Source organism: Triturus cristatus, chromosome 6 (genome assembly GCF_964204655.1).
Source record: "Triturus cristatus chromosome 6, aTriCri1.1, whole genome shotgun sequence".
NCBI classification, from domain to species: Eukaryota; Metazoa; Chordata; class Amphibia; order Caudata; family Salamandridae; genus Triturus; species Triturus cristatus.
This window is the reverse complement of record NC_140589.1, coordinates 710,686,066-710,704,621: the sequence shown is the minus strand read 5'-3', so window position 1 is coordinate 710,704,621 and position 18,556 is coordinate 710,686,066. Positions and strand designations below refer to the sequence as shown.

Here is an 18,556-nt window from a genome sequence, read left to right as displayed (position 1 = left end):
TACATTCTCCAAAGTCTCTCTATTAAAAATGGCGCTTCACTTGTGTGTCTGGGCTGAGTGCCCATGACAGGAAGAGATCAAACCAAGGTCAATGAGCATCCCTTTGCAAGGACTCCCATTAACGTTCATTTGATCCGTTCCCGCCTCGATCAATAGGCCCAGCCACACACATGGGGCAGCATATTTTTGGGGGACAAGCGGGTGAACACTGGGTGGTGGGAATTTTGTGGATTCCTTCTGATTCTGGAAGAATGCATCACAGAAGTGCAAGGGAAATGTATGATTTTAGGCAAAGTTTGAGGTGTGTGTAGGGCATTGTGAGTACGAAAACATTGTGGGATCTATGAGAGGCACAGCACCCTGTACTCCCCTGGATGTCTAGTTTCCAGAAATGCCTGGGTTTTGAAGGTTTCTGTGAGTGGTTGCTGAGGCCAGGCCCAAAAACTGCAGCATCCCCTTTTGTTGATGTTGCCACATTGCGACTTGGACCCGACCCTTTTGCGGGCGCTAGACCACCTACACAGGTAAGGTACCATTTTTATTGAGACATGTGGGAGCTTTGGGTGGGAGGAAATTAATTTCCACTTCCCTGCAGACTCCATTACTTAAAGTCACAAAAGGTGTGTTTTCTCCCATGTTTGAGTATTGCAAGGGCTTCCGGTTACAAAAACCTCAATGGATCCAAACAAGACACATCACCTTGGAGTCTTACTAGTGTCTAGGTTACGAAAATATCTGGAGTTAGTAGATTTTCCCTAGAGACAATGTACATCATGGCTGAGAAAGATAGGAAAGGCCAATATTACTGCACAACCATTTACTACTCCAGTACACACACATACCAGGTGGCTTTGGCACGAGGGGCAGTGAAACGTTAAAACTGTAAATTTTATGAACTAAAGATTTCAGAAAAATTAAAATGTAGAAATCGCGGTTAATAAGATAATTTTGCGATTCTGAACCAGTGACTTGCAGCTCTTAATCTGTAAAGCAGGACAAGGCACCCACTGCTTGACAGGCCATCCACACAACTTTCATGCTTCTTGCACACACACAACTATTCACACCACCATCCACGGGCCAGACAAATTGCAACACTCGCAACAACAAACCGTACCATTCAAGAGCCCACACGTTCATACGCCCACAGGACTGACACACCAATCACACCACCTAGCCATTCTGTGTGGTCTGGATTTTGGGCCGTGTGTGTGTGTGTGTGTGTGTGTGTGTGTGTGTGTGTGTGTGTGTGTGTGTGTGTGTGTGGACTGGCGTTTGGCTGCTAGTGTGTTTAGTGATCAGCAGCAAGTCTTTCTCTCTGTGTCTCTCTCTGCCTGTCTCTCTCGTTCTCTTTCTCCCCCTCTTTCTGCCCCCCTCAGCCAACTGCCACTCTACACATCATCAGTCAGCCGCTGGGTCTCACATACCCTGCCAGCCAAATGCTAATCTGCACACACCGCCAGTCAAATGTTTGTCCACACAGACCGTCAGCCTAATGCCATTCAGATATCACCATGAAGCTCCACACCACTTTCATTTTTAAAACACTGCCACAATGAACAGATTACACACATAAATCAGAGACCGTAAAAAATGAAACGTCCAACTAATAATAGAAAAAAAAATCCTATAGGTAGACGATGAAATGCCAATTATGATTGCGTACACAATGGGTGTATCTCTACACATCAAACTACTGCAAACCAGTATGTGGCAATACAGACCACAGTTGGTTCCCTTTTCCTCTCATGGTTGCTCCCAATATTTGAGTTGGATGTGGTACAATTTAAAACATGTGGACACACATAGACCAGGATTAGAAGGACACTCTGGGAGGTTAATATAACTCTCCTTTCATACTACTTTTCTCACAAAGTCTCTACTTCTCCAGCAAGAAAAATCTGTTTTTGGGTGTTGGAGGAATGTATTTGAGAAGTGGCGATCTTTCAATCTAGGCACCTGTTCAACCACTCAGATTCGAGAAACACTTACTTGCTCTAGTGCAACAAGCCTGCCTGTGACAGGCTGCTGAAACTGTACAAAACTCCTCTTGGACTCTGGAGAATGATCTTTGAAAACAACATAAGCATTGAAGGGTGCTAAATGAAATGGGTGAAGAGCCAACTTCTTGCGAAAGATATAGGACTTTCGAGCAGCATTGTAAGGCTCCAACCTTTTGACCTATTCTACCTACGCCTCCCATGTGCTTGTTGTGGTCTAGAATGCACACTGGTTTGCACATTTCTACTATCTGACCTCAATAGTCAGAGGTGCAGTACTTTCATCAGGTATAGTTGTGAGCATGTCGAATTTTCTACTGTCAGAAAATTACAACACAAGTAGTTCAATACTACGCAGGCACTGGTTAGGGTGGAATGTGTCTCATGCCCCAGTGCCCACTCTGAGCATTTTATTAAATATTTGCACACCTGCATAGAAATTGTTCACATATAAGTGGTGGTCTTTGTGAAAAAGGGCTCTGGCAAGATCCCACACACTTTTTTTTCACTGACTCCAGAAGTGGTAGGACAACCGGGGGGGTGTGGTGAGGTGGGGAGTCAATTAAAGAATCCCTAGTAGTGTGCACCCTGAAATTATACGCATATACAGTGACTTTTTCACATAACATACAGCTTAATACCATAATGTGCTCTCTTGCTTGGTATATACTGTCTGAAAGCCAAATGGCGCTTGAACTGGTTGAGACTCGTCTACAGATGTATCTTGGCTTGGGACATACATCTCTGAGAAATGGTCAAGGACAGACCAAATCTTGAACAGTGTTACAATCCGAGTGATCTTGTGGCAATTCTGAAGCATTATCCACAAAATGCAGCATCCGCTGCAGAAGCAAATACCTACCTCGACTCATGGTTGCTGAAAAAATAGCAGTTGCCATCCAGGGACTAGTAGACCAATATAAAGACAATGATGGCTTCCTTAGCAATCCCATCAAAAACGTTAAACCCCAGAACTGCTTCATTTCATGGAGATTTGTAGGAGTCCACTTGGTAGCTCTAGAGTGTGTCTTAAATGTGGCTCCGTTCTCTCTCAAATATTGTTCTGCATACAGATAGGTCAGCTCAACAGTGTCACCCAAAATCACATCATCAATAAAGAGCTGGAAGAAATTAACAGTCAAAGTTCTCTGTATTAACTCTACATCCTGCAATACCACTTAAGGCAGGCAAAACAGGCTGCACCATGTTAAGAGCAACCCAGAGTTCAGCACTTCCAATGGGAAGCCTTCCCGCCCCTGACTGCAATCCAGCTTGCTCATGCTGCACTACAGGCACATCAATAGCTACCTCTAAAAGAGGTACTTCATCAGCGTTAATAGTGGATTTATCATCAGATGATTACTCTCGGACAGAAAATTCACTGCCAGAATCTTGCCCTTGGTCTTCTGCCTCACTCAGGTTCGGAGCAATGTTCGAAGGCAGATTCAAAAAACAGTATGACAACCTGCTGGGCCATCAGCCTGTGAGCAGCCATAATGCTTCATAATAAAACGATCATAAAAAACAGATCAAAACACGGATAGGGAGAGCAGTGTGTGTTATTTCCCCCTAAGATGGAAGATCCTTCATTTCTACCAAAAGGATGTGCTAAAATTCTACTGGGCGTCTATCAGTCTTGATGAGTTGGGGCGTCCAAAAGCTCTGAGTCAGTTGTGAAGAATATAGTTTCTCTATAAATTTCTTTGTTATGTAGTTGGCCCAATCGTGTTTTTGAGCATTAGAAGTTATGGTGTTCACAGCCTGGTCAGATGGTTTATCATTTGCTAGAACTTGCTTGAATTAGGATGCCTCGCGCTGTATAATAAGTTGGACCTATATCTCTCCTTACTCATTCTTTTGTCTTCCCATAGTTTCTTTTTGTATAATTTTCTCTGTTGTTGAAATGCTCATGTGTTTTCATCGTGATCCACTAAATACAGTTTCCCAATTGATTTTTTTTAGGTCCTGTTTTAATTGGACTTAGTTTGTTATTGCTTTGTGAGTTCTGTTTCTTGGGGCCTGCATTGGCGGTGTTGTCATCAATGTTGTCAGTTTGGACAGGAAGTTAGACCAAGCTTGTATCGTGTTGGCAGTATCTTTTACCGATGCCATCAGTAATTCTTTAGTTGTTATATGCAGCTCTGGATTGGTTTCATTTGACCATTTGAGATGTTTTAAATCTGTTGGGTTAATATGTCTTTCTATTAATGTAGTAGATTGAAATTTTGTCAAATTGAGATGAAAGAAAATATGTTGGTATGAATGATCACTCAAAGTGGTATTCTATATAGAACTGTAAAAGGGATGTCATTAGGGGTAGAGAGACGACCGTGAAATCAAGTGCTGAATGTGCCGTCGGTCCCCGATAGGTGCCTTTTTGCGGGTTATCTTTCGCTGCCGTTTATCACGCGCATATCCTGATATTCCAGTGCCTTTACTAGCTGTTGGCGTATGTAGTCTGGACAATTCATCTTAGTTTGATGTTAGCTTAATGTTCCAGAATACATTGTCTTCTGCCAATATTTTGTCTTCATCTGGAGTGTAGATTAAATTGGAGTTAAAATCTCCCGTCAACATTATGTAACAGGAAGGTTGGTCACATCGAATGTCCAAAATGGTTTCAACTAAAAGTGCATTGTTAGCTTTATTTTTTTTGACATGCCGTTGGTTGAGTGTAGTAATTGATCAGTAGCACTGTCCTCAAGGTATCTGAGTGCTGGTCAGTGAGGTTGATTAATAGGATACTGGGATCCGGAGAGACTAACTGTTCTAATGTAATGTTTAGTGCTATGGACACAAACTGCCAGACCTCCATTGGTGCGACCGTAGTGCTTACATTTTTCTGTGGCTACTGTGTAATGGAAAAAGCCAGCTAGGGGAAGATCTTCCAATGCCCAAGTGTCTTGAAGGGCTATTACGTCGCATGTGACCCAGTCATAGAGAGGCGTGCCTTCTTCAAGCAGTTTTTTGGCTCTGGCTGTGTTCCATGATCGCATATGGAAAACGCCATTCTGGAAATTACCCGCTTTGCTTTCTGTGGGTCAGTCACCCTTCTTGATGTTAAGAATACCTGGGAGCCCGCTCCATTGATTTTGGTCTCCTCCTGAGTTTACTTTCTGGCCTTCGATACAACTTCATTATGTACAGCTTCTTCCTTTAGCATTCTGCAGAACTAAATAGACATGTGTTGACTCTATTGTTTGTTTTGTCTCTTGATTGGTTTTATTCAGTCGATTTTCAGTAAAAGGACAGGGATAGCATGGAGTGGGTGGTATAGCTAATTTTATGCGCCGGGCTTCATATTGTTCAGAGCTGTTTAAGATTAATTGTATTAATTCTTCTGACTGCCACGTGGTTAGTTTGTTCATTTCTTCTTTTTTTTTTTTTTGTCCAACTGGAAGAAATTGCATAGCCAAGAGGTTAGCAGATTGTATGTGTTTTTAATTCTGGAATTTCACCCATCAGTTTTAGTATTTTGCCCACGTTCAAGGTATCTTGCCGCCCTTGTGATTCGCATCCCGTGTTAATAAAATTTGTTGTTAGTTGTTTTTGCCTCCCCCCCCCCCAAACTGTATCAGGATTCTTGCCTTCCTCTGATGTAAACTTGTTCTGGTTTTGTATGTAAAATCTAGGATAAGGCTACCTTATCTTACATTTTGTGGCAAGGTATACTTGGTGGATGACTGACTGTTGCGGGCCGTTAAGATCGTCAGTTTTATGCGGATTACGGCCGAGTGGGTCACTCTTTTTACTCGTATAACTTTTATTTTGTCATGCTGTACCTGCTTGCTAGAATGTATCCCCCAATTGAGCTACACGGAGTTCAGTCGGTTTCCGAATTTGCCGCACTGAGTCTACTCTTTCCAAACGGTCTTTAACTTTCATTTTCGAGTCGCAGAGAGTGATAGTTTTAAGGAGTTTCTATCATTAAAGATTCCTCCCTTCCAAAGTTGCCTGAATTTGTTGATTTGATGTTATTGAACTCCTCTCTTCTCTGTTGTTTTCTGCCCTCAATGTTTTCGTCCTTGCTTCTTTTGCTGTTAGTCTCGCTGGGCCGTCTATTTTCAGTATTTCAGTTTTCGCCTGAGGGACGTGTCGTCCGTAATTGTGGCATTGGTGTTGTTTAACTTGCTTGGAATTGACTCATCTAGGTTGTCGCTTGCTGGAGCCCAGCCTTTTAGACTAGTGTTCTGGAGGAAGTCTGCTGTTGTAGATGGTTTGGTTAGGCCGTCCTTGGCCTTACCCTCGCAAATTGAAATGAAAATAGGGTAATGTTTAAGTGCCTGTTTTGCCAGTTGCATAGTTTTTTTCTAGCTTTCCTTTCACACTATTTTGGTCTTCTAGATTGGTTCAATGTCTTAAGGTTTCCTATATTGATCTTCAGTGCTCCCATTTGCTCGGCCTCTGGAGCTGAAGACTTTTTTATATGCTGTATTTGTGTGTCCCTGTTGACTCCAGTGAAGTATCTGCAACAAAGGGTGAGCATTGTTGCTTTGTTGCTGGTCTAGGTTGTTCCACTTGTATGCTCTCCGTATTCACCCCTGGTGCAATATGAATTTTATTGATACAAAGTATTTGTTCCCATAATTTGGGTAAGGGACTCAGTTTGTCAATTATAGGGCCACAAGTACAGGGACTTTTACACAGAGAGTATATGGATTGAACTCTCTACTAGACCCCTCCCAGTTTTGTTATTGGGCTTTCTATAGCAGAGAAACAGCACTGGTGGATGTTCTGGGCGCCATTAGACTCTGGACGAAGGATACTACTTGATCTATCTGCAGCATTCAACACCATCTCGCACTCAAATCTTTGCATTGGCTTCTGATAAAAAGGCGTTCCACTTCAAACTCATCTGCCTAGTACACAAGTCCCTTTTTGGAAACGGCCCCCACTATTTTGAGGAAAAAGCGACCGATTTATGTGCTAATGCACAATCTTGGGTCCAGTGGGCAATCTTTATCATACCCTCACCGCATAGGTATGGCCAGATAATGGGGGTACATCATATTTTAATATCTGGTCCGTCCGTCCCCCCCCTTCTTTGGAACAGGCCACCCCTGCATTTACAATCATGTCGTGACGAAGCCCTATTCAAAAGAAATTCTAAAAACCTGGCTCTTCTAACACTTCTGATGTTTTTTTGTTTACCTGTTTTAGCATGCAATAGTGCCGAGAGACCCTCTCGGGGTGATTTATTTGCGCTGTAAATAACATAACAGGAGAATGAAGTGCCACAAACAATTCCGATAGTGAGTAGGGTTACAACTTGTTTGGGCTATCCTGTTCATTTGTTTGTACATTTCAATAGTGCTCACTGTTTTCCAAAACGTTTGAAACCAGTGTTGGGACAGCTGTATAGCCCCCAACACAGACAAAACTGGATTTGCTGAGTATTTACATAACCTATTGCTTTTTGCAGTCAGGGTTCTAAAGCACATATTTAATTTAAAGTAATGCAAGGTATGTAGTGCCTTCCTATTGTCAGTGTGTCCAATGAACTTATTTTAGACTGTTTTAAGAATATGAAGTCTTTGTATTGCTCTGTCACTCACATCTCTTTACCCTCTCTCATATCTCATTACCTCTCACATTCACTCTGTCAGGATGGTCTTGTTTACAGGACTATTAATGGAATAAATATGCAAGAGTGGTATATTCCAGTGTTTTAATAAACACATTTCTGGACACAGTTTGGGGTCCTTCACCTACTCCTTACTGAATATTATGACATGATTGATTGGTCAACCCTGCCAATAGCATAGTACCTTGTGAAACCTTTAATATTTTGATTTACACGAGAGTAATTTATAACCTTTAATTCTAAGGCACCAGAAACGTGATGCTTTAAACATGCTTGCTACTGCTTTTCTGCTGCTCTCTGGTAGACTAAATTAAGGAGGTGCTGCTTCTGTTTTGACATTTCTAGTTGCCAAACATCACCAATGCAAATGTCTCATTTTCAGTCCGCCTAGATCTTTTAATAGACATCACGTCATATTCTGCGATTTAACAGTTTGCTGTTAACATTGTAACCATGGGCTTAGAAATCCCAGCAGTTAAATTGCAGTTGGGTAAAAGGCCAGGGTTAGCTGATGGTATCACACATAACAATGGGTCAATTTGCATCAATGGATTTTGTTGGCGTATGGAAAGTCTTGTGCATTGTTTTCTTCTCTATCCCATGTGTATGGTGACAGCACTCTTTTCACTGGTACCTTTCACTACACCTTGAAATAAATGTTTCAAGTTTGGGTTTTTGGCAGGTGACCTGCTATCAATACTGACTTGTTAGAAAACGGGGATGATATATCAAAGAGTTTTACCCATTCTGTGTTGGTGAGTAAATGTGATAGTACATATTGGTGAAGATTCGTATAAGCCAGCTATTTCACCAACTAGTGAATGATACACTGCCCAAAGAACACGTGATTTTAATATTTGTAGATTCTCTACATTCTTTAAAATAATTAGATCAGACCCAAAGTATGATTCGAAACTGTAATCCAATCACCAAAAAATGGGAGGGAACAAAAGAAAGAACGAACAATGTTTTAGTGACATCCCTAAACAACAACAACCTAAGCAGAATACTCTTTAACAAGTTTTTCTTGCTGCTAACTTGAATGAAAAAAGTTACATTGTGTTGGCCCTTTCTGAAAGAAATGAGTGACTTATTCTCTTTCACTTTCCTTTCTTTTAATGGCATTTTAGTTTTTGATTGTGCAGGTGTATTTCCGTGTTTATATGTTTAGCATTGTGAGGACTGTTTCCCTTTCTGTGTCTTTTTTTTACATTTTTTTTTTTATCAGTTATTATAGGTTGGAACCAGCTAAAACAGAATAGCTCAAAAATTGTGTGTAGTGCATATTGGTAAAAGGGACATTGATCCCCAAACAAGCATTGGCAAAGCCAATTGTTCTAGCCTTGGTAAATGGGTACAGTGATTATTTTTAAAATTTATTGCTGGCACATGCCACAAACATTTTTTTACACTTATTGCAGGCACATGCCGCAAAAAATAAGAGGGAGAAAGAAAGGAAAAAATGCTGCCACCTAATCATGGCAGCCATAATCTTAATTTTTCTTTAAACATAAAATGTAAGTTTATTTACAATTTTAATGGAACACAATGGGGGGCAAGCTGGTGAATTTACAACATGTATGGTAAATCCCTCAGTGTTAATATACTGCAACGGAAGATGATTTATTTTTTACAAAAAGAAAAGGTATTGAAAATACTGCTCCATGATGAATATGTAGTTTAAACTTTTAAGTGACCATAAAAAGTATACAGAATGGAACAAAAAGTAATATTTTGGCCACAAACACTGACACATAATAAAAAAATAAATAAATAATAAAGTTAATATGCACATGCGATGAAGAAAAACGCTGTCCCTCACATTCCAAAAGATCCAGTGGCGGAAATGGTTCAACTCTGTGACTCTTAACCTGTTGTCCCTGGACCTTCGTGGTCTACAAAGCCTACTGATAAAGCAAAATGTTAAACTGAAAATTCTAAATCATTCTCCAAATGTGAAGGTGTTCAAAACGGGGACCTAAAAATTTATTTGGGATCAGTTGAAGCACGGATATGCACCAAGAAAAATAGAGGGTGCACCAGGAGCAAAAAAGAATGATATGCTAGAATCCAGCATATGACTTTGTATTTTAGAAAAAAAAGCTACAAGCTTCAACTGCCCATTCAAATGTGTATTTTTTGCATGTTTTTTTTATTGTTGTGAATAAAGGCAAATATTTTTTCATTTGTGTTGTTGATTGATGGATGCTTATTTCTTTATTTTTGTGAGGTTCACAAAGAAGAACTTGCTTAGGCCCAGGATCCTTTGCTTCCAATAGTTAGGCAGTCGGAGTTCACAAAAGATCAAGAATCGTTGGTCTGTCTACTTTAGCCATGATGTATCTGTATGTTGTGGTGGATGGAAGCAAAACACAAATAACTGACACCAATGAATGAAGATGATTGACCCAAAGGCCCTTTTCCTGTATGTGTATCTTTTTATCTATAATTCTTTCTTTTTTTCCAGGCTGGCGAGAAGCTAGAGGTGTCTCTGTGCCAGACTCAAAAAGGTGGGTTTCTGACATTAAATGGATCACATGGGTTTGCAGGGGGCATCAGTCACCTTGAAGTACTGGGAGTACAGTGGTAAAAGTAGTTTAAAAAAGTTCCTTTAGGTGAGGATGGGTAGAAGGATGGAAGACTAAAAGGCCCTGCTTTTGTGGCTGAAGGCATCAACAGCAGTCTGCTGCAAATGTGCTGTTTTGCAGCTCCTCAGGCCTACTTAGGCCCCCCAGGGTAAGGGCGTGGACAGCCTTGTGGACGATCAATGTGATTCCCAATGAATCTGTTCTCTACTTTCTAGCGCCAAGAGGCTGCTCTGGAGTGGTAGCCACACTTTACCAAACCTAAAAGCAAATCCAAATAAACACAAGTGTAGGTGAATGGGCAGCTGTCCGATATAGTATTGCAGGACATTGACAAAATGTGTTTGTCTACTTTAAAATTGGAGGCCAGTTCTTCTGTTTTTGCTTCAGCAACTGTCTCTGTTCCACCTCCCTCCTTAGACACATGTAATTGGCTACTCCCTTTGCCTTATGTGATTCACTACTACACTGTCTGGCATATCCTATCTTCTCAAAGATTTTGCTGAAACTCATGCTGATGAGGGAGGTTTTTCGTATTTATCTTCTTTAGTTTGTCAGATGCCAACAAGAAATAATGCTTCATTATTTGATGCTGTTTTATTTTTTTTTTTTTTAGTTTCTCTGTTGATCTTCTTGAAGATGGATTCTACTCTAAAGGATAGCTACCTAGGAAGCTTCTACCAACCCCCAAATAAAATACCATTGCGGCCCACTTCTTATGGAAATATCAATGTCTGCACCCAGAAGACCGATGTTCTTTCCAAAAAGCCAGTATCTGCTACTTTCCATGTTGATCCTGCCCCAAATAGCAAAGGTAAGGCAAAACTACTGCAAAAACTCTAGAATTACATTTTGTGTCCTTTCTTGATGTAAGAAGCACTGTGAATATGACCACACCCAAAGAATAGGGCATCCAGGTGCTGTTAGCTGTTTTATTGACATAAAACTAAAAACAATTATGAAGGATTGTTTATGGTAAAATATGCTGGAAGAAGTATATCTTTAAAGTATACTTAAATTACTTGCACACTTGATGCAGTGCAACTGGGAGTTCCAAGTCTTGGTAATATGCAAGAACATGTTGTCGAGACTGTTGTCCCCAATCATACTGAGCTCAGAGAAATGTATATGATCAATGCATATTCAACATATCTACTAAATGGGAATATCCCAAACTATGCTGGACAGTTTAAGATATTAAGACTATTGCATACTGGATTCATACACATTGGTCTGAAGAGTGGAGGGCCAAGTAAATAGGTGATTTAGCACATGGATGATTGGGCTAGTAAGTTTACAGATGGAGGGCTGCATGAATAGATGACCATGGCATTGTATGGATTGAAGGCCCACGGATTGAGGAACGGTTGAGTGAGTACATGAGCGATTCTTCTATATCGCCAATCCGTTATTCATTCATAAACTCCCTCCTCTATCACCCTCTGTATCTGTCACATTCTTCTCGCACATGCTCACACGCAAGAACATTGCGGTAAGTCGAGAAGCACTGCTAGTTGTAAATGCCTGACCTACTGGCTTTGTCAACGCTTGTTCTTTGTATCTATTTATTCCATATGCCTTTATCCACACTCTTGTGACAGCTTTACATTTATCCTAGATGCTATGGAGAAGTTTAACTTGCATCAATTGAAAAATTTGTATTTGAAATAAATCAGCAAAATCTCTTTAGAATGATTGGTTTTTACATAGTGAACCTGTCTTTCCTTCCTGTTCCTTTCCAAATTTGATATGCATGTGTTTGTTGTTTGTACCTAAAGGCAGAAGAGCTCTGTACAGTGACAGACTCCGTCAACCAGTTATTGGAGACCTAGCTGGGTAATGGGAACACTAGTAGATTGTTACTGCGTCATGATGCAGTGTTATTTTAAAGAGGCGCCTCTTCAACTGTTTCCAGAATTGGGGCTGTCCAGATTCTTTCTTTTTTCTTGCCTCCTGCCTTATGTTTCAGTTTAGAGGAAAACCGCTGATGGCCTCCAGCTGCATTTGTTGGGCCTGTGTGCTGTTTCTACTGTGAGTTCCATCCTTTCAGACCGAATTGATAACATTGCCCATTTATCACACCCATCTCCTGCCGCTCTGCGGATTGCGCCTTTTAACCACAATAAGTACCACTTCTCTAGCATTTAGGAACTTCTCGAAGGCACTTTTGTTTTAACCCATCCTGTTTTTATCCATTTTCTGGCTCCTTTCTCTTGGAGATGCTTTTTTTTTTTATTTTGGGAGCAATATGGCTTGGGCTTCTATTAACCTTACATGAATCCGGATGTTCTTTTCCCTTTTTTGTTTTTATTACGCAGGTCATTTATATTTCACGATACTTTCTCAAATGGCCTGCCTATCAAAATCATGTGTAGAGATAGTCCTGGAAAGTGCCACTTGTCCTAGTGCCATGTTTTGGACATCATGGTTTACTTGTTCTCGTACATCCTAACTTGTTCATGTAATATCTGCTGATTGGGTTTCATTTACACCTCTCACAATGCTTGCATTATTTTATTCTATGTGCAAATATATTTTTTGTTTTCACCCATTATAAGTGCAATATTGTGAAATTGTCATGGTGATCTCTTCATCCTTTTATCTGCACCCTCGCCCCCCACTCCCAGTACCCCATAGAGCAGACTTTTAAATCAATTAGCTCGTGAGCTACTGGTAGCTCTCCAGCTAGCTGTGAGTATCGCCTATGTGCAGCTGAACTCTCCAAATTAGAAGTTTTTGTTTGGTTGAATTAATAAATATATAACAAAATTAAGAAGATTGATATGAAAATGTGTGTGTTTTCAGAATCGATAATTTTCAAAATATGTTGAAGCTGATGTTTGAATGATAGATCATGCAGGATTTGGAGACTTATTACTAATATAATTACCTTGGTGCCAGGGGGCATTGCAGCTCTGCCCGCTATGAATTACCCCTATAATGGGATTTCAAATTGACTATACCATTTTTACATTACGTTTTGGCAATCCTGCACTAATGTGATCACGGCTGGTAATCTTGCATGGGTAGTTGATGGAAATTGGGCTACTGGTTGAGGGGAGAGTGAAACCCTACTCCAGCAGCAGCCACATACTCTGTCCGAGTGAAACACAAGCAAACCCTAAATTAACCTGTGCCAAACCCTCTGGTAGCTTGACGCAAGCAGTCCGGTTTAAATTAGAGGCAATGTTTAATGTATTTATGCAGCACTTCAAACAGAAATAAAGTGAAACACAACACATGAAAAATCCCACACCAATGTAGAAAACTAGAGTAACATTTAATGAATTATTTAAAACCAAAACTACGACAAATCTATTGGAGAACTGGATATTTGCAATTGTAAAGGTTTAAGTGAAAATAGTGCCTAAAAGCGTATGCACCAACTGTGGTTATCTGGTCGCATGGACCAGGACAAAATCACAAGTTTAGGCCAACTGCGATGGAGCGCTGAGCGGTACCCAGTGCAGGGTCGGACTAAAAGTGGTGCCTGCAACCAGGGTATTGTGTTGGAGCCCAAAAGGCCATGTTCTTTGGGATTCCGGTGTAAGAATGCAGATTCCAGGGCCTTGTCAAATTCCAAGCCATGCTCCTTGAACAAAGGTTCCGGACTCTGCAGTGTAGAGCTCTCTGGAATACGAGACCCTGTGCCTAGTGCCTAAAGCAGTGACGGCACTTAGCACACCTTTACCTGCCCTGGCTGTTTGTTGCCAAAGACCAGTCCTGGCACCCAGAGCTTGGTGACTTTAATTTCTGCCTAATGGGTTGTGTGCTATGGTGTCTTTGAGCTGTTCAGTCATATGTGATGCCTTGTGAGTTCCTGATATATGTGACTTAACTGATGGATTTGATGTGTTTTACATACCCCTCTGCTCACTGTACCATAGCTCCCACCCTCCTTCACTATTGCTAGTCAAAGGTGAACATCAGTTTGGGAATGGTAGGTTGCAGGGTTGGGAGTTAAGGTTGTGTGAGGAAAGTAGAGGGTGTTGATTGCCGATTTATGTGAGTGGGTGAGCGAGAGTCTTCACTCAATGTGTAGATAAATAGATAAGGGACTGTATGGGCTGATGAATAGATGACTGGATGGGTGAGTGAGCAGCAGCAGTAGTGGGAGTGGAGAGGAGCTTTCTGTCTCTCGAGCAACTCACCCATCTTAAACATCCATATATGTATCCCTGCATTAATTCATTGATTCACTCTTGTGTATCCAGCTTCCAACTACCTTTTACTCATTAGCATGAAGTAGAAGAAGTCTCCTGTCCCACCAGTGTGATGCTGCACGGTGTCCGAGAAAATATTTAGAATCTAAAAATATTTATGTACCTACATCAGTGAGCACACATGCCTCACGGAGCAGGCGAGTGAGTATACAGCATGTTTTCCACAGTACAAATTCTCCATTTGTTTATGGGTTGACTACCATACTGGTAAATAACAACGGTTCAATTGATGCTGAAGGATCTCGAGTGTTGTCACCTTTTCTCCATCCATAGTTGCCTCCCTATATTTCTTTTTAGTGTTACATTTTAGTTCGAATGTCTGCCCTTTGTCCCACACTTTATGCTGTTATCTAAGGATTTTAAGGATCTTTGGTTAGCAGTATATCAAAAGCTATTTGAGGTTTTATTGTTACTTGTTTTTATGTACAAGCTACGCTGGATGAAACCAAGTAGGCTCAAATTGAATGATGCCAAGACATAGATGCTGATGTATCCCTCTGACTGACCATATGCTGAATGAAGTATCAACTAGCTAAGCTTCAGGTTTGATGATTTAGTTATAATCCTGTGCCCAAAGTTAAAATAGTTGATGCATGGTGGTTTTTAGGTCTCGCTTACGTAGCGCGCATGCGCTGCATAGGAGGGCCTTTAGCTGTCGCTCTGCTCTTTTTGGAAGCACATACTCGTGGCGGCATTCACTTTGCTGTAGCGAGCAGTGGGCGTGCCACAAGCACGAGTATGTGCTTCCAAAAAGAGCAGACTGCTCGCCCCAGCGCGCGAGCACCACTCACGGATTTCACGCTCGCCACCAGCAGCCCGTCACTTGTCATTCAAATTGATCCTGGGACATGCATTTAATCTGCTATGCTTTAGGCATACTCTTAAGGGCTAGGCCGTGCGACAGAAAGCAATCTGCTGTCGGCCGCAGAGGAATAGGAACTTTTGACGTCTGCATTCGAGAATGCTAAGCAGGGGCCTGCAACTTTTTCAGTGTTTGTGTTGCATGGAAATAGCTGTGCCGCTGTTACTTTGAACACGGCGGGGCCCAAATAAAACCACATTGTCGACTCATTCCTGAGCTTTCAGGGCGGCGCGCGCCTTGATCTGCGCAACTGGGATCGTTCATTTTGGAGCTGGTGGGTCCCTGGTAATTCAACTTTTTATGCATGCTTGACTAATTGGTGTCCTAGGGAGGTGACTGTAATTGGAGCTGAGCAGCGCGCCTATTTCGGCTCATCGGATAATCTCTCGGTATATTTAATCACAGGCTAGTGACCTGTGATGACTAACGCAAAGAAGTAAAACTCCCTCTTGTCTCGGGGTTTCTGTGCTTTAAAGAACGGCGATCCCGCTTATCTCTTTCGCTCATACTGTTTTCTCAATAACCATTGCTTCATGTTTTGAGAAATTGAAACCAAGTCCGCTATTTGTATTTTTTTTAATTTACTTTGCGTTGCAGCCTGCTGCGCCAGTAATTGATCACGTTCTCCTGATGTAGTGTTGTCTGTATTAAAACGGGGCCAGAATCGGCCGACAAATGTTTGTTGTAACCATCCGCTCTTGACCATGCAATCACGACAGAGTTATTACTATCCAGCGTGGGTGCATTAGAACAAAATGCTTTGGTACTCATTGGGTTGGCAGCTGCCCTCTACTTCGCCGATGTCAATGCCTTCACGGTTATTAATTCCTCCACTGATGCCTTATGCGTCCTGAGAGAGTTAATAATGCATAGTGTTGTGACAGTGGTTGCGATCGTGTACAGACGGGGGCACAGTCGAGCCATCCACAAAAATGCATGAAACATTCAGGATGAGACAACAGCTGGGCCTTGCAGGGCCTGAGGCGGGACTGACGCCTAATCTTTGTGTTCTTGGCTTTCTTCTTTGTTGGTGTCTTCCTCCATGAACAGGAACTTGCAATAACATAATGACCTTCTACTTCGTCTCCATATATGATTCCGCACCTCGGTCTGTCTGCACGAAACTTATTTCACTTACGCGGCCATCTGAGGTTATTAGTGGTGCCAACTTGATGAATTTGCGGTTGTTCGGGTTTGCCCTGTATACAGTAACACTTATGTTAATTTTGCAAAAAGAATCTGTCTTCATAATCGTAAATGTGTTCTAGCGCTTTTGTGGAGTGTGCTGCTTAGGCCCATGCTTCATATATATCTCGGCACTATACCCATATATTTAGCTTTAATGCTACATATGTGAGAATGTTTTTCAAACTCCCTTCCAACCAATATCCCTTCTGTGCACTGTGCTCTTATGATTTGTAGCTGGGTATCTGCTTATTTTCTGATTTGATTGGCTCCCTCACAAGAGTTTCATATTTGGTCATAAATAAAGCTGATTTGTTTTTAAATTCTTTTTTTTTTTTTGGCAGTTTTGTTCATTCCTACTTTTTTGGTAGTTTTATATAGCGCAAACTCAACCCGAAGGTATCTGAGCGCTTTATATGAACACCAGTTGCCTTTCAGAAGGACACATTCATTTTTGTTAGGCATGGGGAGATTAAGTGATTTGCCCAGAATCACAGGATGTTTACAGTCCCTGCCGAGACTCTAACCTGGTTCCCCAGCTTCGAGGCTGTCCGCTCTAGCCATTAGACCACATCCTCTTTGTTGTTAAACACCCTTAGTCCGAAACATAAGTTGTAGTTAAGGCCAGCAAACGTGTTTAGTATTAATTCCAGTGGTTGCTGTTGTGTATTGATGTCACACTATTTATGCTCATCAAGGTCATTTTTATTGAGGTTTGTGTAGATAATGTTGTTTGCTTAACCTATCCCCAAAAATGCCTGAGCCTAACCCAATAAGAAATGAAAACGAGAGAATAGGGGATAATCTGCTGCATGGCTAAATTTATAAGGTCCCAAAGGCGAGACCTATTGGCTATGCCAATGCTTGTGTTAATTATTTTCCCCAGAGGCAAGTAGCTAAAATTAAATTACTCTAGCACCTTGCACTTCTGGTATCCCAAAAGGTTTATTGTTTGAACTTCAACTAATCCAGTGGCATGCTTTGTGACCTGGCCACCCGTCTAGGTGCCAAGAATCTATTACTTATTGCGTGGTGTATGGTTCTGTCCCTGTTTTCTTCATCCTTGAATCAGTATATAGTCTTAGAAGAAGACCGCACTTGCATTTCCAAGTTCCGCCAGTGTTCAAAACTGGGCAGTATGAGCTTTTACGTTCATTATGCCCAATCTTTGGGAAAGATCTCAAATCTGTCTGACCAGATGGCTCATTGAGTTGAACACGTACTGTTGAAACATATAGTGATCACTAGTTCAAACTAGGGGTGGACGGAATTTGCGAAATTCACTTTCGCAAATTATCGCGAAGATGCGGAAGTTTTTTTTCCCGCCCGTTCGCAGTATTTTCTGCGTGGTCGCGGCTCGCCAACTCACCCATGCGGTTGCTCGCGGACGCAGCCATCTTGTTTTCACTTGTCTCGCGGTGCATGATCGCGAGAATAAAGACGTGATCGCGCGACGCATGACGTTACTGCGGGCGCGAACTGTCGGGAGACAGCGCAAATGGCTACCAACAATCCAACATCTCGTGGAGAACGCGACCGGATCGGGAAAACTTGTCAGCGAACGCGGGGATTCAGGTAAGGCGATCGCGCGCACGCGAGAATGTATTATTTTACAGCGCGAGCAAGAAACAAATTATCGCTAAGCTGCAGAATGTGGAAATTTTGACATTTTCGCGCTTTCCGCGGAACGCGAAAATGCCAAATTTCCGCGAACGGAACGGAATTTTGGCCAAGGCCTAGTTCAAACCCAGGCAAGGCCTTCCATCCTTCTGAAGCTGGTATATTGCCAGTGCTTAATATGAGCCAGTGGTTTCCGGTGCTCAGCACCGGCACTTAATTATCAACACTGGCGCTTTTCTTGAGCACAAGTTAAGGACCCATTCATTTATGGTAGACATGGGGAGATTAAGTAATTTGCACAGAATTACAGGATAATGAGCCGACGCCGATCTCGAACCTGGTTCCTCAACTCCGAAGTCGGCAACTCTGGCCATTAAACGACATCCTTTTCCCCAATTTCATGGTTAGTAGTTGGTTAAATTTTAGGCGGCGCTAACAGGAGAAATGGGCTGGTGCCAGCAACCTGCCTCCTGACGAGAGACCCGGCACTTATGTTT

General features: G+C 41.8%; 1 protein-coding gene across 3 annotated transcripts in view; it reads left to right on the top strand.

Moving 5' to 3' along the window:
* The window catches only part of CEP57L1 (centrosomal protein 57 like 1), a 171,075-nt gene that overhangs the window by 15,026 nt on the left and 137,493 nt on the right, over nucleotides 1-18,556 (top strand). For all 3 annotated transcript variants that reach the window (XM_085611197.1, XM_085611196.1, XM_085611198.1), the window contains exons 2-3: nucleotides 10,052-10,094; nucleotides 10,786-10,983. In XM_085611197.1, coding sequence (XP_085467323.1) covers nucleotides 10,809-10,983 — 175 coding nt within the window. In that variant the 5' untranslated portion in view covers nucleotides 10,052-10,094; nucleotides 10,786-10,808. The remainder of the gene's footprint in view (nucleotides 1-10,051; nucleotides 10,095-10,785; nucleotides 10,984-18,556) is intronic.